Source organism: Scophthalmus maximus, chromosome 4 (genome assembly GCF_022379125.1).
Source record: "Scophthalmus maximus strain ysfricsl-2021 chromosome 4, ASM2237912v1, whole genome shotgun sequence".
Taxonomy (NCBI): domain Eukaryota; kingdom Metazoa; phylum Chordata; class Actinopteri; order Pleuronectiformes; family Scophthalmidae; genus Scophthalmus; species Scophthalmus maximus.
The window spans coordinates 7,423,301-7,450,553 of record NC_061518.1 but is presented as its reverse complement, the minus strand read 5'-3'; the positions used below and the strand labels follow the sequence as shown (position 1 = coordinate 7,450,553).

Sequence of the window (27,253 nt, the reverse complement as noted above, 5' to 3'; positions counted from 1 at the left end):
CGAATTACCATCCCAATATTGTATCATAACTTTGTCTGACTAATTTATACTGAAATTACATTCAGATAAACACACAAATGCAAAACAACTACAACAAGATGCATAACAACCACAGAGTAATGCAACATGACCAGAAGAAATCATTCTAAAATACTACCTAGTGGGTAAATGTGAAATTATTTTAGTAGGACTATATCAGAAACTTTATTTGAGTCAAATACTCGAGCAGACCTCTTTTGACCCCTCAAACACGCATTTCATTTTTATTTTGAAAACCGTTGCCGGAAATCGTGAGTTTTATTTCGACGGGCTTGACGCTGGTCCCGTTATCTGCCCGTCGGACGAAACGTCGTCCGAGGATTTAAAAAGGATGGAGCGACGGACAGAAGAATACTCCGCTCGTCGGGGAACTTCGATGAAATTCACCTGCTGCATTTGGAAGATGTTCTCGACGCCGAGCTGGTGGATTTGTGTCGCCTGCGTGGCCGGTAAGAGACGACGAGAGAGACTCGCTCACAAACGGAGTAAAGTGCAGCAGGTTGTTTTAACGGTTACGTCGGGCTAACGTCTGTACAGACAACCATCTCGACTCTGTTCGTGATTGTCCCTGTTGCGTTGGGACGCATTAAACATTTCACGGTAGATGATAACCAACATTTTAATAAGTATGTTTAATAGCCCAGGTGTAATTGTCATTTCTTCACTCCTACATCTCGCCCCTTCAATAATGAAACCCCCGAAGAGTGTTAAAGTTAGTGCGAGTTGGTTCGGTCCGGTATGCTAGCTCAACTGTTACACTCTTATTTAGTCATGTGTGAACGATCCGACCGGGGGGGGGGGATTAGGAGGTTTTAACTTCTGACAAATGAAACCAGGTCGCTCAAGTGGAATGACAGCGACCACCACAGTTAGTTTGCAGAGACAAAATACTCCACTGACACGTAAAAAGAGTGGAAACACACACAGCACGTGCGCACAGGAAATTTGGATGAAAAGTTCACTCTTAAACTTTCCTTGTTAATTTACTTCACATTTCCTGGAAAATGGCTTTAGGAATTCAATTTAACAGTCTTGATTGAATTGATTGAAAATGTTTTTGTATGTGATTTTAACAAAAATATGGCTGAACCCCCCCCCCCCCAGTGCCATTGCCCCAGACACATGACCTTAAATATATTCGTCGACCCATCCATCCATTTCTTTTTTGTACTCTTTCTTCCACCGATGTTTTTTCTTTTTAAACCTTTTATCTGGTTTCACATTGAGATTGCTTTTAGCAATGAAAAGTGCTCTATAAATGAAATTTATTATTATTATTCTAATTATTATTCTAATTATTATTATTATTATTTATGTTCTGGTGTTCATCCAGGCCATATGAAATGATTCATCCATCATTAGTATTAGCAATACGCCAAGAAATATATTCCATATTGCCATACAACATGGAATAAATCAAGTTAAGGAATGAAAAGTATGAGCCGATCCCCCTGTGCAGGTATCAGATAATCGAATCAATCATAATGTGATATTAATGTAAAAGTTAAACTGAACTTAGTAGCCTTTGTTTGGCAAACACTGGCCTGTGAGCAAAATGTGGCCGTCCAACAATAATATTTGTCCCTTGAAGAAAGCGTCACTTGACCAGTGATTTACATTCACATGGTTACATGTACAGTCAATCCAAGACAAATGTAAATCCCAATAAAAGTGACCTTGTAACAACTAATATTAAATGTCTCAACGTGAAAAGTCTGTTTGAACAGCATATTGTGCTTCAATAAAATTTGACAAACTGAAGAGGGCTCATATAATTATAGGCCATTTACACTAAATCAACTACAGACGCATATGCGCTCATTGTTCTGAGTTTTAATTTGAACGACACATAACTTGTTTATCTCAATACAAAACCATTCTGTCAGTGTAATGGCAAATCAGAAAAAATAGCACACTTCCAGATTTTTATCTGTAAAATGCTTCCTGATATTATTCCCCTCACATGTTCAAAGTGACACAGCAAAACATTTATTCTGCCTTCACGTCTGCGGGACACTTAACGTCCGACGCAAGGTTTCTCTATTCCAGTTATTACAACAGTCGCCATCATTCTCATCCTCCTCCAGCTTTCATTTTTTCCTCTGGAGGTGGCTTCCTCTGAAAACTAATAAAGCCGGATCGCCCCGCAGCCTCTCTGATCCCAGGAAAACCAGGCAACCTTTTTTGTTCCAGTTGTTAGGAGTCAGAGTATTGCCCTCCCTGAGGAATTTCTGCTTGAGTGAGCTGGATTTATCTTGGTCTGAAACCATGCCCAGTTTTTTTTTTTTTATTCCAAAATCCACACTGCTCCAAACCGTCGACTTTTACTGTAAATACAAATTGTCCTCAGATGACACGAAGAAACATTTCAATACCTTACATACCATCGTCCACAGGAAGAGATATAGTCTGTATACTATAATTAACATGTGCAAGTAAAATAATAGTTACATTTCATATTGTACACTTTTGCTTTTGAAATCTACATAGTGTAAACTTAACTTTACTTTAAGTAACACAATGCTGGGTGTTGCTATTTTATTTTAAATGGCAGTTTTTAGTAAACTCCATCATTTTGCTGACACCAGGCAACAGAACATTAGAAACAGAAAGAAAAACACAATTCTGTGAACTGGCCTGGTCTGGATTAAGTGAAGCCGGCTCCCCCCCCTCATGATTTACCTCATCCCTGTTCACTGGACCAGTTCAGTCAACCCTCCCACTGTTTAGCCTGAGAAACAAAGACACACACACACACACACACACACACACACACACACACACACACACACACAGAAGTAGCAGCAGCAGCATGCACAGATGTTTCTGGGTGTGTTTGTGTGCGCGGGCGTGTTTCTTTCACATGGTCACCTCTCCGGTGTGTGTTGATGCCGAACTGCCGAGCTCGAGCTCCTGGCTCGTCATGTGACCCGCAGCGCCGCGGCCTCAGGAGATCCAAGATACAACCTCGGGTCAACTCAGCTCACAGTCGAGTTTCACAGAGCTGAAGCAACACGAATAGCTTTGTTCTCCCGTGTTTATTTTGCCAAACTTTTATTTCACTTCATTCTAGTGTACCTAGTTCAAATTCGTCATATCAGGTTTGTTTTCAATGAGGCAGTAAAGGGAGTGCGTGATGATGAGGCTATTTTCTTTTTAACCGAGCAGACGGGCAGGGGTCGATGGTGCATCTGAGTCACTGTAGAAGTCCTTAATCCCCCATTACACATCCTCCGTTATTACTGAAACATGTTGTGGCTGCTAGATCTGTGGCGTGCCAGAGGTTTTCAAAGTCTGACACGGACTCTGCTGACAAAATCCAGACAAAAACAACAAATTGGCAACATTAAAAATTGTGCAGAATTAGATATTAGCGCTTCCTGTATGCAATGCATCAATGGTTATACAGTCAGCTACCACTGGATTATATTAATACTGAAGAAAAATTAAAAAAACATGATTCTCATGCAAATTCTGGAGCATTGCTTTTTCTCTCAGGACGTTTCAGGACGTTTTGTATGTGATGGACTTTGGGGGTGATGATATCTTCAGAGAGTGTAGAGCGCAGTGAATCAAAAAAAAGATCTGCATCACGTCAGATTCAGATTTGATTGAGCAAGTTTTAATGCAAATTGCGACACTAAAGGTTTTAAAGTACCATAACTTCCTCCATAGTCTGTGTCGCAAGTCAGTGGGACACATCATTGAGCCAAACTACTACAACTAACTTCCTGTTGTTTTTAGAAGGCCATCACTTCTGAGACTTTTACTCTTTTTCTGTATTTGTCCTTCTCTCCCACTTTACCGATCCTGCGCCGTCGTTAACGCCCTCTCCTCCTCCACAGGTGTCCTCCCGCCCTGCTGCTCGGGCGTTCACGTGTTCGTGCGGGATGAGAAGAGGTACTCGGTGCTGTTCCAGTCTGTGGTTCTGCCATGTCAGTACAGCAGTGTGTCCACCCAGACGCCCGTGGTACAGTGGGTCTACAAGTCGTACTGCCGCGACCGCACACGGGATTCCTTCAGCGTCCCCGACAGCCTGGGCGGAAGCATGGGAGGAGGAGGGATGACGGGGGGGTCGGCAGGAGCCGGCGGAGGCTACGAGACGGGGATGGCGGCGAACTACCTTGACTGCTCTGACAACAGCCGGACAGTCCGAACTGTGGCCTCCATCTCTGGTTCCGCAATCACGCTGTCAGAGTACTACAAGAACAGAGACATCTCCATCATTAACAGTAAAACTCCCTTTGTGCTATTGCCGCTCTTGTTCTTTTTCGCCGATGTCCAATGCTGAAAGTTATCTCAAGTCTTTTCTTTTCAAATCACACAGCTGGCTTTAGATGGAATATCAGTTTTTACAAGCTTGCAGGTGGAAAGCGGTATGTTGAATCCAGACAGCAGTGTATATTTAATTCAGTGCATCCACAGTGAAGAATTTCTCCATCCACAGTAGAGAAAAACGACGAAAGACTTAACAAATAACAGAAATATAAACTCCCAGCTGCACTACTGTAGGAAACAAATCCGAAGGATTCACGTTTAGGGGGGTTATGAAAGAAAAAAAACATATTGATCCAAAATAATCTTCTTATTTCTTCTTCTGCCAAGCCTGGCATGTTTTGTGAAAGTCGTAAAATGGCCCACCCTTCCCACAGATTCTAGATTATTTAAGCTAAGATTAAACAAATATTTTTACATTTTTTATAGTTGTAATGCTCTGACACTGAACCATTGCAGATATGTTGGTGTTGACACAAACTTGAGTAACACAAAACCACTGTCACTTACCATTATATCGTTTGTCTTCTATTTAGCAATGATACGGTAACTTTTTGAATAGTAGGCTCTGGACCTTATTGAGGTGTATTATGAAATAATATCTGTCATGCTGATGAAAGCAGGGGTTTAATAAAATATTTCACGTCAAGTTCACAACAGATTATCCACAGGATTTCACGGTGATGCCATCCCCCTCTCCTGAGGTCTACATTTCCTTACAGTCGTACCATTGTGCCAAGGATCATCTAAGGGATACCACTGTGCATACTGTGTGTGTGTGTGTGTGTGTGTGTGTGTGTGTGTGTGTGTGTGTGTGTGTGTGTGTGTGTGTGTGTGTGTGTGTGTGTGTGTGTGTGTGTGTGCGCGTGTGCGTGTGCGTGTGTGCGCGCGCGTGTGCGTGTGCGCGCGCGTGAGTGTCAGCCTTGTTAGCAGGCCTCGGATTTATGGAGCTCTAACTCTGGTTGAAGAATTGACCTTCTCTTCACCAGCCAGGAGCACAGACAAAAGAAATGGTTTTCATGCTGTCCCCTCATTCATCTTGACCTCACACTCCCTCCCTTCTGATGTACTTCAATGTCCCTTCTTTATTTTCTCTCTCTCTCTAGATCTCTCCACATCCCACCATCCATTCCACACACTCAGTTCTCTTAGTGTACTGTAAGGTTTTTTTTTCCCTTTCTCCTTTTCCATCCTACCCCACCTCCCGTCCTGAAGCAGGTCAGTGCAGAAGTAGTAGTAGTGAAAGCTTTGACTATGTTGCCTTTTGAGACGCCCAGTCATCCATACCCATGTAATCCTACTCAGGGGTCGTAGGGAGGCTGCTGGAGTCCGCCCAGCATGCACTGGGCACGGTGTTCTGTTAATCATGTGGCCAATACAGACAAACCAAGACACTCACCTGTACTTATGGCCAAAATTGACAGTCTATCTGAGTTGCACATGTTTGGAGTGTGTGAGGAAAGATATCATAAATCAAAGAAAACCAACGACAGTGTTGAATGAGTGGAGGTGGAGAGACCGGTCACTGTGGTGCGAGCTGGTCAGCCCATCTCTCCTCCCTCCCTCTTCCTCGGCTTAGCAGGAAAAGGAAGTGAATTATACAACCCATTTCCTGTCTGCTGTATTTATATGTCTGACCCCCTCACAATGGAGTCAGCAGCCTAGTATTGTCTCCTGCGTTCAACTCTTGCGCCAAACTTTATTAGAATTGTTCTGAAATCTTTCTGAAAAGTGGGGGGACTTTATGCATCAGTCTGAGTGATAACAAATACACCGCATGGCCAAAAGTATGTGGACACCATTGTTCACACAGTGGACAATCGTGCCGTTTCTGTCTGGGTTTGTTTTTCGTTTCTCGTTGGTGATTCGTTTTTTGTGGAAGAACTTGACTGGCCCATAGAAAACCGTCGTATACTTTCTGATATAAAGTATTTTGTTTGGTGAGGTGTTAAAGGATTGCGTTTATCGTGTTTAACTTCTTTTATTTTCATCTCATGCAGAGGCAGACCTGCGGATAGGAGAGGTCCAGTGGGGAGATAGTGGAGTTTACATCTGCAAAGTGGTTATATCTGATGATCTGGAGGGTCAGAACGAAGCCCCCGTGGAGCTGCTGGTTCTGGGTAAGGTTGTGCCACGACTTTTCCAACATGCTTACCGCAAAAGGATTTTGGTTTTGAGATGAGAATGTTTAGAACTCAGTAGTCACACTGTGCCACTGAGTCACTGATCCTAGCGGTGTCCCATCGCCACTTGAATCAATGATTGGCAGACTATGGTCATTTGCATCCCACCGCACACATCATCAGCTGTAAATTGAATTTTACGTAACAAGGCCTTTATGAAGTGACCTATTCATCACCGACTGCACAATACAAGCTCATTAATGAGCCGATTTGTAACAAGCAGTGGCATATCTTTGGCAGCCCTGCGTTATCTGTAACAACAGCATTCACTCATACTGTATGTTGATATTTAGAGCAAGGTGAGTAAACTTAGAAAAATTATCACCTGTTTGACAGTCGTTTGTGTTTGTGTGATTTCTGTCACGTGTTGTGAAAGTGTGTTACAGTGACAGTGTACTTTTCTGTACTCAGTTACAACAAACATTACCATGACAACAGCTGCAAGACTGTGTGGCTCTTGGTGCCCTAATTCACTCTGAGGCTGAACTTTTGTTTGGCTGGCACTCAGAGACTTATGTGTATGCACAAAAGACACACATACACATTCACAAATACACACAGTAATGTATAAAAGGTGTGTTTTCTGAATCCTGTCAGATGTTGGACTTGGCTATGTTATGTCACAAATAACGATAAGATACGATAATGCTACAGCCAAATAAGATTGCTTGATTTCCCCGCATTAGTTGCCCTTTGCAGTCTTCAACCTGGCATGAGAGACGCTAAAATCCACCTTGGTTTAGCTCATATAGCATGTGAGGCACTTGTTGTGTTTCCATAACAACAGTTGGGGCCGTGGCGAATGGGTCAGGGGGCTCCTTTTGTCTTTTTAGCGAACGGCTTCACAGAACAGAATACGGGGAAGATTTAATGACGTGGGGGAGGGACAGCAGCGCATTGTGATACAAAAGATGGCGGATGACGCCACGTGAGACACTCGACTGATGTGGACGTCTGAGAACTCAGTGGCTGATATAAGATGATAGCAAAAAATAGTAATTAATATTCTTAACTAAGTTTTTCATCAGCCAGTATATATATGCCTGATCAGTTCACCTCTAATGCAAGCGCATATGGTGAATATGATGGTATTAACGTGAACATGGATGAACAGTCAAGGATAGAACAAGAGCAGATGAATGAATGAATGCATATTGTGTCCATCCATGAATTAATTAGTTAATGGAGTAATGAGCAAAACACAGTGTGATCCAGAAGATGGGTCATTCCTTCAGTCATGATATCTTTATGCACCCATCCTGTTATTTTAGAATTAGTAATTGTCATCAATGTTAGATAAGTTTTTGTTCTGTTTTTGTATAATATTAAAAAAAATCAAATTCTATTGATCTGATCACCTAGGTAGCATAAATCTCTGTATGTCACCGTGATGTCTGACCTCCCAGTAACAGAGCAAAGAGAGATTTTCCTTATGGAGTTCAGTAAATTATGATAAATTAAAGTTAAAGTCTGGGCCCAAGAGAAGTCACATGTTACCTGGACACACATTTGAATGTGTGTGTTTTTGTGTCTCCATATGTGGTAATAAACAATCACTAGCCTCTTGGGTCACCTGTCTAGTGGTAAAACAAGCAAACCCGACATATTTGAAAGTAAATCTTGGTAAATCACCGGCCTCCAGGCAAATTCATGAGCGAGTGGACGCATCACAAGTGAGCTGTCTTGAGCGGCCCGAGCAGGAGGGAGACTAAAGACTACAACAACAGACGAACATAAATGTACGACGGCACAGGATGCAAATTTCAACACTTCTCTGTGACAATGCAGCTGCTTCTCAGTGAACTTAATAGGTTTCTTTTGTTTTCGCACCCAGTACAGAACACGCTTAGGGTTCCAGAAAGATACTGAAGGGAGGTATGTGCTCTGTCAGCCAGAGCCAGGCCAAGATAGGCCAGCCAGTTCTCTGTTTCTGCAGCCCTTGTCTTTGCCGCTTTAATTCTCCCTTTCCTCCTCTGCACAGTATTCACACAGTCAACAGTAAAACACTTATTTTCACTTTTCACAAAGCTTCAGCTCACAAGGTCAGATGGAAATACGCACCCAAACAAAACACACCCGTGCACATTTTTGCACCAGCCACACTGCCCCTTATCTTTCACGTCAATGTTTCATTCAGACATCTGCCGACCTTGTGGGGAGTCCTTTTACGTCGGTGTTAAAAGAAAAGGAGAAAGACAAAGCACTAGTAAGATACCAGGAAAAACAATGAACAGGTGGTGAGGGTTTTTAAAGGCTTTGGTTTGGTACCACTGCTTCTCTTTTCTTTTCCTGAAACATCCAGTAAATCAATCGTTCCCTCAATCAAAATTGAAAAGTTTAAACCTTTTAGGTTTAAAAAAAAAAAATCTACTTTACACACAGCAATATAAATGACAAAGATTATTATCGAGAGAGGTAATGGATTTATGGTTAGGGTTGGGGTTAAAAATGGATTTTATCAAATCTGAAACCAGCATCAAAAACACCTATCAAATTTGAATCCTTGTGAATATCTTATCAAATCTCATGAATTTTACTTTTACTCATATGCAAGCTTTACATTACTACAACTCAGAGACTCAATCCAGATACTGGTAGTTATGAAATAATCAACATTTACTCAGCGTCAAAAGAGATGAGTAGGAGATATGAGACACCGATTACTGCTTGATATGAACGTTTCTGACACTGAAACAACAGCAGTAACACGCTGTCTTTTTTACCGGATCTACTTGATCCAAATAATGGAGGCGATGATTAGGAACTGTGAGCTCAAAAAACATTGATTTGATGTCAAAGAATTTAACTGGGGTCGTATTGAATGTGCTATGATCAGCCTAGCATTCCTCTAGAGCAAAGTCTCCGCGCTGTTGAACTCCACAAACACTGGCTTCACTGAGAGATGTGAAGTGATGTGAGGCGATGTAAGGTTTTCAGATTGATGTAATATTAGCATTAGCATTAGCTTGGAGAGAGCACATTCACCGACAGCCTTCAGTTTTAACGTTCATAACTGATATAATCTACTGCGGGTGACGCTGACCATTATAGCTGACAACAGAGACAGTTAGGTGGCAGCTAAAAATAAAAAGGCCTGCTAACATAACCTGCATATTTTCCACATTGGTCACAAAATATAGAGACAATAATATTTGACAGGAGATTTATTAGTGTTGGAGTCTGATTATTTTGACAACAGATGCTATCGTAGCACAATGAGTCACGCTCTTCACTGGCCAGACAACCGAGACACAAAGAAATAGTGTCAGGGAACATAAATACTTATCTGTAGTTTGTTTTCATTTGTTTTTCTGGTTTTGGACACACTGTAAGAAATGTTCCCACCTGATGTTTTTTCGCAGCTCTGCATGTAACATTACTACCAGCTCCTGCCTGTTTGTCATGTTATTCTCATGATTCATGTCCCAGTCGGTCTCCTCGTCAGACGGATAATCGCACAGTCATTAAGATCAGGTGATCAATCTGCTTATCTGATATGTGGACTAACTGCGACACGACCAGAATGTTCTCTGATGCATGCGGCGGTTGACCTGCCAACTCCTTTTCTCATTCTCTGGAGCTGCTTTCAGACATGCACTGAATTCCAGTGCAATCGACTTTCCTGAAGTTTTCTGGAGGGGCGGCATGTGAGAACGCAAATGTTGTTTTTTCCGTAACTTTTCCTGCCCGCCCTCCTTTGAGCTGGTCAGTGAGCTCATGTGAGAATGCTGCAGGAAAATCTCCGGAAGACTCGAGGCGAGTGAGTGGGCGTCACCCCATCATTGTTTTTTCCCGCTGGTGTAATAACACCTGGACATTTCCAGAGTTCATTTCTGAAAGCAGCTTATCTATCTCTCTTTGTATTCTTTGCCTTCTTGTGCATGCTGCTGCAGCAGTAACTTCCTTTGAATCAGTCTTTCCAATTTATTTCAAGCCAATTCCCTCCTCTCCTTTCTCTTCTCCTCTCTCCTCCTCTGCTCTGCTCTGTCTTTCTCCAGGTTTCTCAGGTGTGCCTGAAGATCTGCTGCCAGACTTTGATTTGAAGATTATGCCAGGTAGGGGCATAATGTGTCCTCCCCCTCTCACCCCCCTCCTTCCATTCATACTAACCCTACTCACTTACTGCTCTAAACATGGGTTGTGGAACATTTTTTGGATGTTAAATTGGATGGAAGAAATGAACACTAGTAGTCTTCCTGTGCTAACAGCTGTGATACTAACTAACCTAAATGAGTAAATAATAAAACAGGTGTTTGGGATTCAGCCGTATTGAGGCTCGGACAGAGCTGAGATTCCTGATGGTCTGATGCACACTCACCAGGTCATGAGCTGGCCGTTACACCCACTAACACGAGCTGTGCTGGGAAAACAGCTATTATGGTCATTATAGTTATTTATGGTTGTGGTTGACGTGTCGTCCCACATCATTTGGACACAACCCAGTAACGACACAGTGATGAACAGGGAGGGAGTTTTCTTTTTAATGTCACAATACATTCCTGTAATTACTCTTTTTAAATGAGCACAAAGTTTGTGGGAAATAATGAATGAATGGATAGATTGTGTGGAAATGATTCACTCAGCCAGAACGGTTAGTGTGAGCTTATCTCTGGGGTTGCATCACCAGAGATGTTGTTGTCCAGAAATCAACTCCCACAGTGTGTGTGTGTGTGTGTGTGTGTTTGTGTTTTAGGGTCATAATGATTGAAAATTATATTACATTACAAACGTATTACTCCTGGTAACAGACTCATCTTACAAAGCAGCATAAACTGTCCTTTTCCTTCCTGATGCGAACACACATTTCCTGTGTGTGTGTGTGTGTGTGTGTGTGTGTGTGTTTCTGTTGCAGTTTGCTGTCTGTGGTTTTACATTGTTTAAGGTTTCCTTATCTGCCGCCCTTCTTTTCCTTTGTTTTGTCCCTATAGACAGATACATTTAGTTTATCTGATCTTCTTGCTGTGTCACTCTCTTCAACTTTCTAGTACTCATATTTTTTTGTTGCAACTCACATTCTGGTTAAGGTTTCTTGAGTTCTGATTTGTTGCATACAAAAGTAGATAGATAAAGACTAAAGGCACTGTCAAAGAGAATGATTTCTCAGTGTGTTATGTCCCGTCACAACATCCTTGTTCTACAGGAAATGCATCACGGCGAGGAAGAGAGGATGTCATTTCTTTGGGTCCTCAGCATTCGTCCATCCAGTGAAAATGTGTTCAAATATATCCTTAATTTGGATAAAATCTTGGTTAACTTTATTTTGGATGGATATGGATATTATAGTGCTTTGTTAAACTAATCACACAGTCAGCCTATCGCTGTTATTACTTGTTAGTACAGTACATGTTAGTACACCTGTAGCTCCCGTATTAGCAGGAGTGAAGTTTGAGAGACGTGAAAGGGGAATAAAGTACAAAACGTTGCTATTCACATCGAGCACATTAAAGTGTAATTTGCTTACATCTACTGCCTTTTGCAATATTGGAGCTTGGAGTAGTGCCTTCATCTCTGTGCAACTTGCACTCAAAGACCCAACAACTCTAGTGTTCATCTTCATGTTTGTTATTGTTTAATTTACATTATCCTCACGTGTAAAAACAAAGTTTTCTCAAAGTTACAATAGTCAGCAACATTCATTAAAGAAAATAGCTCGAAGTCTAAATGTGACACAGAGAGAGTCTTTTTAAAGTCATTTTGAACACAGAGTCGACTGTGGAAAATACGGCTAAAAACAGACAGATTGTAAAGAGAACTCAGCCGTTTTTACACATCACAGTCTGTTTACAGGTCTTGACCATCTCTACTATAAGATATACTATACTACAAGAGTGTTATTACAGTATATAAAGTCTTTTGTGCTTCAAGAGGGAGCTGTGTAAAATCATATAAATGACGTGTCATTCAGTCTGAAAACGAAAATAATCTGCTTGTACATGGAGTTAGAAATAAGTGAGCTTATCGTATTGTTTCAATTATTTAATACAACAGTTTTATAGGAGTGCAGTGGGGAAAAATACGTGGAATGCTCGGAAAGCAGAGCGTGACTACACAGGGATCAACTCAATCTACACACATGTTGTGTTGGTATTTATTTGTATGCGGGGTTGTGTGTACTTCCAGAGTGGGTGTTTGTGGCGGCAGTGGCGCTTGGCAGCGTGTTGTTCCTGCTGTTGGTTGGGGTTTGCTGGTGTCAGTGTTGTCCTCACTCCTGCTGCTGCTACGTCAGCTGCTGGTGCTGCCCTGACACATGCTGCTGCCCCAGACACCGTGAGTACAACCACACACACGCATGCTCATGTGCAAAGCTTCAGAATACAGACACTGTCTGAAAGAAGTAAATGTTTCTGGAGAGTCTCAGTGGGATTGTGCGTTGCTTTTTTTTTAGTGTATGAGGCAGGTAAGGGCATAAAGACAGGCACCTCCACCCCTCAGTCTCCCGTCTACCCTCCATACTTTGTCTCTGGTGTCCCGACCATGGTACCCATCGCCCCCCCATCCCTAGTGGACAAGATGTCTTCTTTCCCGCCTTCGGACGGCAGCCTGGTCACAGCAGGTGAGGTCTTACTCTTGGCAAAGTGATTAAATAAGGGCACATGAATAACACACACACACACACACACAAAGACAAACAAAGGTTTCTCATGCTGATGGGTCGAGTGTGTATCTCCAGTGCCGATGCGTGCTGTAGGGCTTCCCTACCGCGTGCCCTCGCCTCAGGATCAGGACTCTCTCAGGGTGCTGCAGTATGTAGAGAAACAGCTGGCTCACTTCAACCCTGCCAGGTCCACCAGCCACCAGTGTAAGCCTCGTAAAACCATCATCCCGTGGCTCTGCTCTCTTTAAAAATCTGTCCAAGATTTGCCAGTGGATAGAGACCGCATGCTCCGCTGTTTATTCTGCTGATAGTGTCTTTTTGGCTTTGTCTTGGCATGACTCTCTGCACTCGAGCTTTCTGTAGTTCTGATGTGATGCGGTAGAAGGTGTGCATGCCTACTTACACCTCACTCCGAACACTTTCTACTTCCATGCGGACCATATCGCTGACTTTCTTCATCTGCAGTGTCGTCCTTTATTTCTCTCTTCAACCCGTCTCTGTTGTTTAATCACTTTATTTTGGCCTGTTCACCTCAGCCTGCAGTGTGTCCGAGCTTAGCTCTCTCCACGAGGGTGAAACTGGCTTCCGCCAAACATACCGGAACATCCAGAAGAAGGCTCTGCCCACCATCCCCGACCACGACGCTCAGCCTGAACCCCAGCGCTACCGTGACAACCGCAGCCCGGAGCCACAGCGCTACCGCGACAACCTCCCTTCACCCCAGCGTTATCGCGATGACCCCGACTCAGAGCCCCGTCGGTGCCGCGACGAGCCTATTCCTCCGCGACGATACAGCGACGATCCTCCGTGCTCCTCACCGCCGCGCCGGCTCTGCCGCAATCAACAGCAACAGAACCACAGCGAGGAGGAGAACCACAGCAGGTACGGACGCCTCTGAATGCACAGATTCCACACACACACTCACTCAAACAAACATTCACTATACTCTGTCTTCTCTTGCTGTGTTTTGCAGGTGGAACCCTCGCTCGGAACATCTGCAAAGAAAGACATACCGCACCGCAGGACGCACCGGCTCACTGGACGAGCTGGAGGAGTTTGCTTCTTGTTACAAACAGAAAGCAGGCAGAGGTGCAGAGAGGATTGAAGAAGACCGCGGAGACTATGAGATGGAGTTTCTGGAGTTCAGTCGATATCCTTCCTCCCGCAACGGTCCACCTCAGCATTACCACAATGATGAAAATGAACTCAGAGACAACAGGGAACATGACGACCATCCCAGACGCAACAGGAGCAACGGACACAGCATAAGCCCAATTCCCTCACCCAAAAAGAGAAGGGGCACTTGGGATAACGAGCTATCGGTTCCACCCCCTCCCAGAGTCAGTCCGCCATCAACTTCCTCTCAGGAGAAGGACTATGACGGCGCGTTCCTCAACAGCCTGCTGGACCGCAAGGCTAAGCTGCGAGGGGTCGGCCAGGGGAGGAGCGGGGCCCGGGGCGAGGGAGGTTCAGACACACCCTCGAAGGGCAGCTCCAAAAAGAGCAGCGGGGAATCCAGTCGGCACTGCAGCCGCTCGCCGAGTAACAGGCCTGAGGCGGATTCACTGCCACCTTCCTCGGACACAGAGCGAAGCAGAACTGACAGGCCATCTCCGCGGCCGCTCCCCGCATACGCCCGCTCCCCTCAGTCTCCTGCCCTTTCCCTGCCCAGTGGCAGAGAGGAGCCCAGAGACAAGTCCCGCAAAGTGGTGAGTTAAAATTAGGACTAGAAATTATTGGTAGGGGTGTTTTTTGGTGGTTGTGCTAATTTGCAGCAGCTGCAGTGAGTAGAACTTAGTGAGTGAACTTTATTGGTTTGTTATTGATGAAAATATTTGTTAGAACGAGGTAACATTAGTCTAACTACCGAGTACTTTAACACCCAGTGTTGTTTAATCACAATTTAACGCAAACCATAAATGGATAGACATAAAACACTTGGCAGGTCGTCCACTGGAGAAACACTTTTCAATCCTGTGAAACCAAATATAAAGATGAACAGCATGACTATGTGTGGCTCTGGAGGTACATGTGGTTCCAAGGTCAGTTTTTGAGTTTAGCTCGTTCATGGTTCAGAGAACTATTTGGTCGCAAAGGCCTTTAATTTATCCTCTGGACATCCATGAAGTGGGCCAGGAGAAGCTTCACTCTTCAGTCAACACACCTTCACAAATAAAAAACAGCTGCCTGAGAATTAGAAGCTGCCCCCAATTCCCAAACTGCTGCTCCAAGATGGAGGTGTATTTTCTTCTTTAGTCTCTGTCTTCCTCTTGTCAAGATGGCGCAAAGAATTTGATTTGGTCAGACGAGCATCATGTGAGTGAGTGCAGCAGCTGCAGTTTCTCAACCTTTTCCCTCCCAGAAACACATTTTTATGGCCCCACCGTTTTCACGATCCCTGAACGTTGAGAGTCATCATGTGAATTGGATTAATGCACATCTTGTCTGTTCTATTTTTAAAAAAAACATGAAGGGAGCTCCAAATGGGTTATACAGAGACTATGACATGCATCAAACCTGTTGTACTTTTCCCCCACATGGTGTCCCAGCTCTGTGGTTGAGAAACTCTGACTTGCGGTGTGAATGGGACTCGTAGGCCAATAGTAAGTGTTGTTGTTGTACTTTTTGTACAGGTCAGGTTCAGATGCTGCCAGAATGACAACTAGGTAGAATTCTCTGTTCTGAAATTCTCTCCATAACAATCATAACCGGTTGTCTCCCTGACCGACCTGGGTCAAAATCAACATCAAAGACTCCCCTGTACAACATAAATGAATTCATCAGTTTTCTGACCTCGAGCAGAGGTCTTAAAACAAATCTGCAAATCATTTGGTAAAAAAAATAAAGTTGCTGTTTGTCCCAGGCTCTACTTCACCATAATAACTCCCTTTTGTCTAATGTCCCCCGCCTCCGTGCTGACTCACCCCCCTCAACCCGATATGCTTAAATCACTTTGTGTTTGTTTGTTTTGTGTTAACTCTCTGCTTGTCGTTTCATTCCTCACCAGAGCACCCTCCTCAGTCGAGATTCGCTCATCGTCTGATCGACCAAGAAACGCGGAGACTGAAATCGTGGAGCGAACGCAGCGTACAGCCGTGACGCTCCACGTAAACGGCAACGTCAGCCGATTTGAAAAAGATGATGGCGTCGATTCTGAGCGCTGAATCAGCACCGATGACCGAAGAAATGGGTGAACAGACACACTTTTGTCGTCGAGACTGGGGTCCCTGGGGCTTTCCGCCTGTGACGTCGCTGAGCAATGAAGTCATCACCCGCTCAGTTTCTGTCACCGGCTGCCTCATATATATCTCAGCTGGACTAACTTGTTGGTGTTTGTGTGACCTGGGCTCTCCCACGGAGCAGGACATTGTTTGTACCCCCTTACCCCTCTATCCCTGTAAGACGCTGTGGAGACTTACTTTACGCTTCTAGAACAATGAGCACATTCATTTCCATTCAATGAGATATCTGCATTTAAAAAGCTCTGCTGTAGAAAGAGGGAATATGACAACACCATTATTGTAAAGCTGTAGCTTCAGTTGTGTGTGACAACACACACACTGAGTCATTCAGACTTGCTGCAACAGCAGCTGTTTTCAGCAAAAACACACCAATAATCCCAACGTACATCTGCTCATCACCAAAGGGACGACGACAGACACTTAGTAGCTGAACTTTGAGGAGGATTTAGCAACAAACTCTATTATTTTAACTAAAAGTTGAGTAAAAAGGAGAGTAAACAAGTTAACTGTTAGACTTCAGTTCATCAGGTGAACAGATATGTGTCTCCAACTGAATGCTTATATTTCTCCTTGTCAGCTGGATATATAAATAAAAAACTGATCGCTAACGCATTTGCCATAACAAGTGTACAGTATCAGGGGAATATCATCATGTCATCGTTGTGTTTACAGCTTGTTCTGTTGACCCCGTGTAACAAAAAAAATCAACCCATACCCACGAGTGCACATGAGCTTGGTTATACAAGTTTTAATACCGCGCGCAGCAGCATTTATCAGCTGGAAATCAATATGATTAGATTATGTTTTAAAGCAACATACGATCAGAAACAAAGCTCTAAAGAGGCCAAAAAATGAAGTATCAAAACTGAAAGAAAACTGTGAATGTATTTGATATGTTAAGGGGCGTCAGTTCAACAATAACTGATATATATATATATATATATATGTATATATATATATATATATATATATGTATGTATATATATACGTATGTATATATATATATACATATATATATATACACATATATATATATATACATATATATATATAAACACACACACACACACACACAGACACACACAGCAAGCTTGATGGACAAAATACTAAACCCACAAGGGTTTGGACTAATTCTGTATTTGCTGCAGTGATGTACTTACTTCTGAGTTAAAGACAAATAAAAACGAAATAATGTTATTTAACAGGACGTTGTCTGTGTGTCGGTGGAGCTTTTCATCTTCTATTAAAACATGTTAGAATTTGCACAAAGTAACTTCAAGGGACTAAAACGTGATGAAATGTTGTACTGTTATTGTTATTATTTTTTTAATATACATTTAAGGTATTGAACTGCCACTTTCCTGGAAAGCGTGTTTGTACTAAAGTGTGGAGAGCAAACATGTACGCATGTATACTTTACCTTTTTATGTGTGCGATGTGTGTGATATTATGGTTGTAAATGATGTTGTTTGTCTAAGCGCTCCAGTGTGGCTGTGTACATAAGATGAAGTGTCTTTGATTTGATAACTGTAATTCAGCCTCTTCTTATCGCTGCTGAGTCAACAGCTTCACCAACACCTTTATGTGTTATCGAACAGGCACACACGGTACACAAAACGCACACTGACCCTCTGACTCCTGGATATTTATCAGATGTGTCGCATCTTCTGTTTTTAACCATACACAGTATTTCATTAATCTTGCCTCCACAGTGAGGCATATATAAGTGAAAAGTCGAACGGCAGCGCTTAGTTTTCTTCGGCTGTCTGGTACTAACAACTGTGTGTGTGTGTGTGCCCCTTTACTTCTGTAAAGGAGACAATGTGTAATTGAGTATGACTCATGTCTTTGTTCATTGTTGTGACCACGGACGGCCCGTCTTAACCACACTCACACATCAGTTCTGCGAGCTCAGTCACAGAAATCTGCCGTGTTTTGTCGTCCACAAAAAGAGTTTGTCACAACGCTCACGTCCGTTTAATTAAAATGGCCAAAGTGCAGGGTGGCAAACTCTTGAGACCAATCGTGTCAATGTTCCTTTTGCTCTCAGCGAATAAACTCAGCAGAAATATGAGAACGACTTTTTATTTTTAAGGGAAGTTCACACGGCCTGCTTTTAAATAACCAGGTTTAAGAAATCATGATGTACAGGCATTAAATGAGCACAAGTCTCATACAGCTGTACTTAACATCACTGTTTATCCCTTTTCTGCTGCAGCTTCATCATATTACCTGAACAAAAGTGTGAATATTTTACATACAGAACATGTGAAGATTTCACAGATTGCACACTAATTCACAAGCAATAAAAATCTTAAAGAGCTTTCCCTCTTATTCTTTAAGATTCAACTTTTGCTGATGCTAATTGTGTGCTTTTACATGATACATATTTTGGTAATCAATCAAAACTGCCAGAGGATTTCTTACATATTTATGTTATAATATTCACAAGAAGAATGTTTTTTTTCCCTCTCAATTGGGTCTTATCTTATGTGTTGTTCTATCTATGGGTGAGAGAGAGGGGGGGGGGGGGGGGGGGGGGGGGGGGCGCTGTGAACCTGATGTTTGTGATGGGAGGGATCAGTTAAAGTCAGTGGCCACTCACAGCTGGAGAGTATGTCAGGAATGTTGCTGAGCTTCTCCCTCCTTGGCTTTACAGAGGCATCAGCAGGGAAATATGACATCACTACCCACCGTAGAGTAAAACGTTAGTGTGTATTTTGTGCTCTGATTTAAATGGTTCGATGGGGCAAAATAACTATAGCTGTAAGATTAACGTGGGATTTTTTAAAAAGGGGACAATATTCGCCTCTGAGGCGTGAAATTTAATTACTCAGGTAAAATGAAAGAAGCTCCAAATTGTAAACAAAACAAAAAAAGCGGCCTACTTGAATTAATGTGCAGCCAATTCTTTTTTACAGGGCCATATACAGTACATTAACCTAATTGACAGAAATGTGTAGGTGTGTAATTTTTCTATAACCAAAAAAGTCCTTTCATAGACTGATTTTAAAGGCACATATACTTTTATTAGCCGCAGTGTATGTGGGTTTATATCAACTGGTGTTTTAGTGTAAGTGGTTCCATTTGTTGCATTTGTTCTGCATAAAATCAAAGCCATAACAACAGAGTAATCATCACCGAGTGAACATGGAATATGAAGTGGTGTTTGTGGCTCCAGGCCTCGGCAGACGAACAGGAAACGAGGGAGAATGAGGAGGAAACACATGAGTGGATCTTGGCAGAAGTTTCCAGGAGAGGAAAAAAAAAGGAGAGGGGCTGCAGGTGCAGAGTGGGAGAGCAGAGGGAAAACAACAACCTTTGAGAATTTGAAGGACTTTGGGAAAACACTTGAGAACAAAACACACACACACACATTGTCCCATGAATATGCAGATGGCTGCAGAGGAGGACGTGTTTAAAAGTGGCTCTGTTAATCTGCGAAGAAAAGAGACAAACTTTAATAAATATATATATAATACATGATCATCTCGCTTCAGCTCAGATAGAAACAGGTTAACACTGACATCTAGTGGATTTGGTGCAGAGCTACACCTCAATGTCGAATGAATGCAGAAAAACAAGACAATATTGTCCATTGACTCGAATATTAAAGAAGGAAAATAATCAAAATATTTATTTCCCTAAATATAATATTAATTATCATCTGATGCAAACGCTGTTTCCGTCTCCCTTTCTGATGTATATTTTTTATTTTCCACATAATTTTGTATTCGTCTTATGCAGTTGAATTCTATCATAGGGATTTCCAGAAACGAAATGTTGAAGGCATTGGCATTTAAAAAAAAAACCAACAACAACATTATAGCAGCGCTTTACTTTTACCTCAAAATATCCCAACAATATTTTATCATCAATTAAAAACATTCAAACGATGATCTTGATAAAACACAACAGACACAGTATTTTTTTCTAACTGGCATCTTCCTGTCATCGACTCTCATGTAATGTGTGAGTGTGTGTGTGGGGGGGGTGACGTCACCGGTCAGGATGAACTCACCTGTTTCGGGGCGTGGCCACAGATCCCTCAGTCGCAGGCTTGAACCGCAAAGAGACTCTCCAACCGGATGAGGCGATGAACACTCGTGCTTAGGGCCAGGTGAAAATACAGGCCTCTCCTGTGTCGGTTTCTAATTTGATTTCATTATTTTTTATAATTTCTCTTCTTCTTCTTCTTCTTTCTATCTTTTTGTAACTCTGAGAATTTGCCCACATTGAGTTTGCTGGAGTTGTTCAGTCGTCATGCGGGCTCTACCTGCCGCCGTCCTGCTGCTGCTGCTGTCGCTGCTGCTGAAAGGTAATTTCCATTTCTTCATGCTTTTGACCTAAAGCTTGTTTTTTTTTTTTTTTTTTTTCTAAACAGATTATCTAAACCTGTTTATGTAAATTAAAAGTTATTCAAAGGTTCGGCTGGAACGAAACAAACTGCAGGTATCGGTCACATGACAATGTTTGTTTATTTGACAGAGATGTTTATCTTGTTACTGTCCCACATTAGGCTTACAGCATATTCATACGCACATACATACATACATTCTCTGTACGTGGCTGGATATATCTCCATTTCATGAATCCTTTTTTTTTTTAACTTTTAATGTCACCTTCATACAGGTTGATTTTTTTTAAATAGCATTTCTTTTTAAGTCTGACATCTTATTTCAAAGAGTCACCGACATGTCCTCCACACCGGCGCAGTTTAACTCAACAGGTTTCATTCCAGCTTTTCAATGGTTGGTTGCTGGTTTCACACTCAGCCATTTCCTGTCTTTGTGTCTGTCACCTGTTTTTCTGGTTCTGCCACTTTGACAATAAACACCATGCTGGACAGAAACTGTCAGGCGCATTGTATCATCCTGACGACACTCTCCTTGAGTTTTGACACCGGGTTATTTCCCCCCCCCCTCCCTCGGTAACCGGCAGCCTTTTGGCCCATGTGTAAGATTAATTCCTCACACACACACACACACATGTTCCTAAACGCCAGTGTGTAACCGCCTGTTCTGTCGTCCCTCCGCAGTGTCTGACTGCATTCAGGTGACCGTTCCCGAGCAGGAGCGCAGCACGACTCTGTTCGCCTCGGTGATCCTCCGCTGTGACTACAGCACCTTCGTGAACCTCCAAGATGTCCTGGTCACCTGGAGGTTCAAGTCCTTCTGCAAGGACCCTGTGCTGGAGTATTACTCCACAGGTACAGGAAACAACCCACACACCAGAAAGAGAGTGTGACACAGAGAGAAGGGATGTTTAGGGTCTCAGGAGAGGGCGCTTCTCCCCGTTCTGTGCCGTTGACATGACACAGCGGAGGCATGACTTGCTGAAGATGAAGACCCCATGTGTATATAATTGTTTATTATATAAATGTTGTCATATATTATCAATTCCACAACAAAAAAAACTCACAAAGTGTAGTCAGCCTGGTCTAAATTCACTATTTACTTTACCATGACCGTGAATTTTATCCGCAGGTTTCTGTCAATTACAAACTTTTATTCTTACGTATTAAATTCTATTGTATATAGTTTTATTTGCTGCTCTTCCCCTTGTTCTAACAGTACTTGGTATTAATTTGTTTTGTGATGCACCATGCACCAAATTGAAATGTGAAAACCTACTTGGCAACAAACATGATTCTGATTCTGATATATAGATATATAGATATATATCTATATATCTATATTTGTAAATTTAAACATTTTCAGCAGAGTCATAAGGAGTTCACTGCGCTGCTTTCATGCTGCTTGTGTATAAGACAAATTAAACTCTTGTGGCTTCCAAAAGCTTCGCTAAATGTATTTGCTTGGATGTCAAAGGCATTTCCACTAGATTTCGGTTTGGTACATTATACATTTCTGGTACTATTAGTGAAAACTTGGCCTCTGGGTTTGCAGCGTTCCAGTCGGCACTGCTGTTGGGACAGGACCCGGCGAACGACTGCCCAGATCGCCAGCGAACTGTGCGCGTTGTGGTCCAGAAGAGCGGACCCGGCGAGCCGATACTGGGGCCGGACTACCGTGAACGCAGGATCACAATCCAAAACAGTGAGTTCCTGCAGACACCCTGCCACCTGCCGCAGGCGGCATTGAGCTTGTGACAACAAGAATAAGACTGAACCATGGCTCATCTTTAGAAATGATATGGTTTTAACATCGCCGCCATTTTAACATCCACAGATTCATTGTAAGTTGATGATGACTGGATTCTGAACAGTCACAGTTTGTACATGTGGTCAGAACATGTAGCTCTTAACCCAATACAAAGAGAGAAGTCGATTTTTGACAATGTTGCTGCAAAGGTCCTTTGACAACTGGTTCATTGGAGATGTGTGTGTCTGTTTGCAGAGGCAGACCTTGTGATCAATGAGGTGATGTGGGGGGACAACGGGATGTACTACTGCAACGTGGATGCTGCCGGAGACACCACTGGAGACTCTGACAGAGAAATCCGACTCATTGTCTACCGTAAGTACTGTATGCTTGGACTCGAGCTGCTTTCAGACATGCAAGTCCAGACATTTTCCTGAACTTCCACAAAAGGATTATATCCGAGAAGCAAATGTCCGGTAGTAATCTTTTCTTGCAAACCCTGTTGTAAAATCTGCGGAAAATGTCTCCGGAAAAAAATCAAAATAGTATAAAAATAGTTTTTATTGCAACTTTTACTTCTGATGTTTGTCTGGGAGCTATAGAAATCAAACTTTGAATCGGAAGCATCACATTTATTTAAAAAAAAAAACTATTAACAGGGTGTATTTTTTCTTTGGGACACACTGAGCATCCTTCTTCCCCTCCTCTCTCGCAGACTGGTTGGTTGTGTTGTTCATCATCCTCGGAGCGCTGCTTCTGATCCTCCTCTTCTGTATCTGCTGCTGCCAGTGCTGCCCTCAGAAATGCTGCTGCTACGTGCGCTGTCCCTGCTGCCCAGAGCAATGCTGCTGTCCTGAAAAACGTAGGTTCAAGGACGCTCCAATAAAGTTGGAGAAGACAAACAATGTAATGCACAAAAAAAAAGGTGATTTTGGTCATGTACTGAGTTTAAGGCATCGCTTCAGACTTGTTCCAAGTTTACCTCAACACAGCACTCACAGGTCCAGATGTTCACTAAAGCTGCTTTCAGACGTCTGCAGAATTTCCTGAACTTTTCCAGAGAGGCTGAATGTGAGAACTTTTTGGACTTCATGTCTGAGAATGCATTGAGAGAGTTATTGGTTGCTATGATCGTTCTTCCTGTCTGGACGCAGTGAGGAGATCCCTTTCTAACATGATGTTAATGTAAATGATGGGGATGAAATCCCTGTTCCTTTTTGGGTAAAAACTGTACTTTTCAAGATTAGCTGAAGCTCAATGAGGCTTCGTCAATCGAACATGATCAAATCGACTGTATTTCTAGACCAATATTTATACTCCTTCGCCGGAGAAGAAGGAAACGATGAACAAAAAGATACGTCTAGAAAAATACCTGTTTCATCTGAATGACTGGCAGAATCCAGAGCTGTTTGCGTGGAAGTGAATACTCTCTCATAGCTGAAACGATGTATTTTTAAAAAGTATCCAAAATACAAAGGAGAAAAAGAAGCGCGTGTGTGAGTGGCTCACACCGCAGGGCCTCATCAGTCTCTTTACTGGCCCTCGCTATCTCCATGTCATTCAGGGTACAAGTTGATATTCATACTGTTCTGGGAGAGTCAGAGATGTTTATTGTACACTTTTGAAAAATCTCTTGCTGTCCTCATCCTTCAGTGGTGATGCAGCATCGTATGATGAAGCAGGCCGAGATGTCCTGGTTAGGAGGACAGCCGGCGTATGGACCGATGAGCTACGCCTCCTCCCAGATGAACCCGCTGCTCTACCAAGGTACGCACACGTGACACAGTGAGCACACCTGTGGCTTATATCTACACCTTCAGACTGTCGGTGGGTGGTCTTCCACATACGTCACTAAATTTGTATAATTCCACTTGGAATGTATTTGCCTCTCCAGGATCTGTTTCAGGGAAAAACATCCAGATGCAGCCAATGCCCCTCCCCCCTCCCCAGTCTTCAGCTTACAGCATGCCCCCTCCCAGTATCCCCGGCAACCACACCCCTGCCAACAGCAATCAAATGCTCGATTACCTGGAAAGCCAGGTGAGGGGGATGGACATGACCAGTCCTCTGTTACAGGTATGTAACTGCTTGTCTTCAAATGAGTGTACACCGTCTTACTGTCATTCCCAACTGTTGATATGTAAATCCTTTCTGCTACAGTACCATTCTTATACACACTCCTATACTGATATAGTATCTATTTGGAGGCCAATGATATACTTTTTACAATTGCATTGCTTTGTAGGAGGGGTGGGACACAAGCAGTCTAATTGTGTGTATTCTTGGTCAATGTAGTGTGCTGAGCGTCAAATTTGTTGTGTTTAATATGATCAAATTTTTAAAAAGCCCATGAAACCAGATTTCTGACCAGAAATCTTTTAAAAAGTGGTTCAGGGTTTGGGTTTGGTTTAGGTTTATAAGACATGTTGTCCAAACTCGCTGGAGCTCAACAGTCTTAAGAGGCCTAGCATAGACTCTTTATAAATATGGACGTAGTCACCGGTTCTGGAAAGTGAAGCCATTGCAGAAGTGCCTAAAGCATGTAGTCTCTCAAATGTCCAGCAGAGGGCGACTCCATTGTTTGCTCATGTGTGTCTAAGAAGAACAGCTCGTGTGTTCTTGTGAATTTTATTGTTTGTATTAACTTCTATATTTTTATTTCCTCTCTTCTTCCCATCAGTCCCAGCCACAGCCACATCCACATCTACATCCACATCCACATCCACATCCACATCCACATCCACCCCCACACATGCAGCAGATCCCACCTCCTCCCCACTACGTACCTGCCACTGTCCCATTTTCCCCTGGCCCTCCCAGCATGATCTCTGCCCTCGACGATGGCCCAGGAGAGCGTCGCATCATCACACTTCCACCAATAAGGGAGCAGCAACCAGGCAGACTGCCACCCCCCGGACCCAAGACCCGCCCACCGAGCTCGAGCGAGAGTAGCCGCAGCGGCTTCGGCCGCCGAGACCAGCGAGGAGCAGCAGGTAGGCGTTACCCCTCGCCCACCAGATCACGAGGTGTTCCCCGGAGTTACAGTCAGGACTCACTGGACGGGCGGAGTCATATCGGGTCACGAGGAGGCATGGACCGCCCCCGCTCCCGTTCCAGGGATGACCTATACGACAGCAGGTCCAGAGGAAACCACTCGCCCCCTTCGTCACGGCACACAAGACAAGGGTCCTGGAGCTCGGATGACGAGGACAGCAGCAGGAGAGGAGGAGGAGGAGGAGGGAGGAGAGGAGTTGGAGGCTGGGCTGACAAACCTCCCGGCTACACGGAGTACGAGCCTGGACAGAAGCCGGGCGCACAGAGGAATAAACGCTACTCTGTAAGACACTCGTTGCTTTAGTTGATAGAGTTGATAGCCACTCTTTACAACTACACTGACACGCACTTACATCAAGACAAACACACACACAACACATTCTGAGTTATGTTGATTGCCTGTAAAGTGAATCTAAAGTTAGTGTGTCTCTCTCAGGACAAGAGTTCTCGCAGTGGCACCAGCGTCGTCATCTGAACCTTCCAGCTGTGAAACGCCCTGTGACCTCTGTGTCAGAGAACAGGCACAACCTCTCTAGAACCGGGAGCCTTGTCCTCTGGCCACCGATTTAATGTATTAACATGAATCATGAACCTATTCCTTTTAATAACTTCTGATGACACCTCGCAATGTGATATTGAGAAATGTGGAATAATTTCCACAAGGTGTGTAGGTGGTTAAACAAATATTGATGTCAGTAAGGAAGCTTTTTTAGCCGCCTACATGTTTTTATTTTTTTTATTTTAAATTTTTAAATATATATGAAATTTTCTTTACTGGGGCTACTGAGAAGATCTGAGATCATATCCCCCTCTGCTGGTAAATCAGTGAAATTAAAAATATTTTCAAGCCTCCCCTTTGATTATTCTATATGCATCTTTAGAATTGATGTCTCTCCTATTGAAACTTTCTTTGTTTGGCCGTAAAACAGATAATTCGTATATGGATAAAGCTTTAAAGCAATAGCCATTAACTGAAGAAGGAATTACCGTCAGGGCCAGTAAACAAACTAACTACACCTTTTTTTATACCCACGTGAATATGATAAAAATGTTGTGAATGTCGATGCTAGTTTTTGTAAATTGTTATTTTTCGTATCTCCTGGTGACTGTAGTACATTTGTTTTAATAATGTTTTGATGGAAAATGTAGCAGTGGCATCAGTTCAGATATCGATGAAGTGGTTCGTACATAAGAAGAATGAAGTATTTACCGTAAACACTGCATGTAAATGAGTATTTTACATTGTGTTAACGTAAAAATTGAAGTAATGTCAACAATGTTAGATGCCCAAATGTTCAGTTTTTCTTAATTTTCTTTTTACTTTACAATTGTTAGCCAGTTGTTACTTATGGAAATTTAATTGCCCAACCCCACGCACGCCTTTTATTGTGTATCACATGTTTCTGAAAGACACATTAAAGATGTCGACTCGTCCACTGATATTGTTTTTGTGATTGTTTGTACTGTCATAATGAATTTTGCTGTGCTATTAGTTGCATGACAGCATTTTAAGTATATCAATCAGCACAAAGTCATCAAGAGAGTATTCTGGCTTATCATTTGTTTTAATGTTTTAAGCTAAGGTCTAATGTAAAAAAAAGAGTAGTTTTCAAACTTTATGTATTTCTTTGTGTTTATATATGTAGCGTTATATATTGAAACCAAAAATTACATAATTAACATTAATATCTAATATGATGGTTTATAAAGGTCATTAATCATGAATATTTGATTAAATCGATAATAAAAATGACCAATAAA

At 42.7% G+C, this 27,253-nt stretch overlaps 2 protein-coding genes across 4 annotated transcripts; both read left to right on the top strand.

The window, feature by feature from the left end:
* Positions 1-300: 300 nt before the first annotated feature.
* On the top strand, positions 301-18,411 carry LOC118302626 (immunoglobulin-like domain-containing receptor 2). Of its 3 annotated transcripts, XM_035628921.2 has the most exons (10): positions 301-488; positions 3,885-4,271; positions 6,315-6,434; positions 10,496-10,552; positions 12,618-12,764; positions 12,883-13,050; positions 13,168-13,296; positions 13,629-13,974; positions 14,066-14,801; positions 16,100-18,411. In XM_035628921.2, exons 1-10 carry the CDS (start codon positions 371-373, stop codon positions 16,133-16,135), a joined length of 2,244 nt encoding a protein of 747 aa, XP_035484814.1. In that variant the 5' UTR covers positions 301-370; the 3' UTR covers positions 16,136-18,411. The 3 variants fall into 3 exon arrangements, with proteins under 3 accessions (XP_035484814.1, XP_035484815.1, XP_035484816.1); XM_035628922.2 differs by lacking the exon at positions 10,496-10,552; XM_035628923.2 differs by lacking the exon at positions 13,168-13,296.
* Positions 18,412-20,387: 1,976 nt separating this feature from the next.
* LOC118302108 (immunoglobulin-like domain-containing receptor 1) lies at positions 20,388-26,932 on the top strand. The gene is made up of 9 exons (XM_035627967.2): positions 20,388-20,652; positions 21,373-21,543; positions 22,244-22,393; positions 22,694-22,813; positions 23,154-23,300; positions 24,092-24,205; positions 24,333-24,514; positions 25,119-25,775; positions 25,929-26,932. The coding sequence occupies exons 1-9, from the start codon at positions 20,598-20,600 to the stop codon at positions 25,965-25,967; spliced, it is 1,635 nt and encodes a 544-aa protein (XP_035483860.2). The 5' UTR covers positions 20,388-20,597; the 3' UTR covers positions 25,968-26,932.
* Positions 26,933-27,253: the final 321 nt, after the last annotated feature.

Bases quoted from the DNA above. Each gene is read 5' to 3' on its own strand.
- LOC118302626 (XM_035628921.2), top strand. From the start codon at position 371: ATGGAGCGACGGACAGAAGAATACTCCGCTCGTCGGGGAACTTCGATG. The intron at 12,765-12,882 runs GTGAGTACAACC...CTTTTTTTTTAG, and splicing joins ATGCTGCTGCCCCAGACACC to TGTATGAGGCAGGTAAGGGC. The intron at 13,051-13,167 runs GTGAGGTCTTAC...GTGTATCTCCAG, and splicing joins CGGCAGCCTGGTCACAGCAG to TGCCGATGCGTGCTGTAGGG.
- LOC118302108 (XM_035627967.2), top strand. From the start codon at position 20,598: ATGCGGGCTCTACCTGCCGCCGTCCTGCTGCTGCTGCTGTCGCTGCTG. The intron at 22,394-22,693 runs GTGAGTTCCTGC...GTCTGTTTGCAG, and splicing joins CAGGATCACAATCCAAAACA to AGGCAGACCTTGTGATCAAT. The intron at 22,814-23,153 runs GTAAGTACTGTA...CCTCTCTCGCAG, and splicing joins AATCCGACTCATTGTCTACC to ACTGGTTGGTTGTGTTGTTC.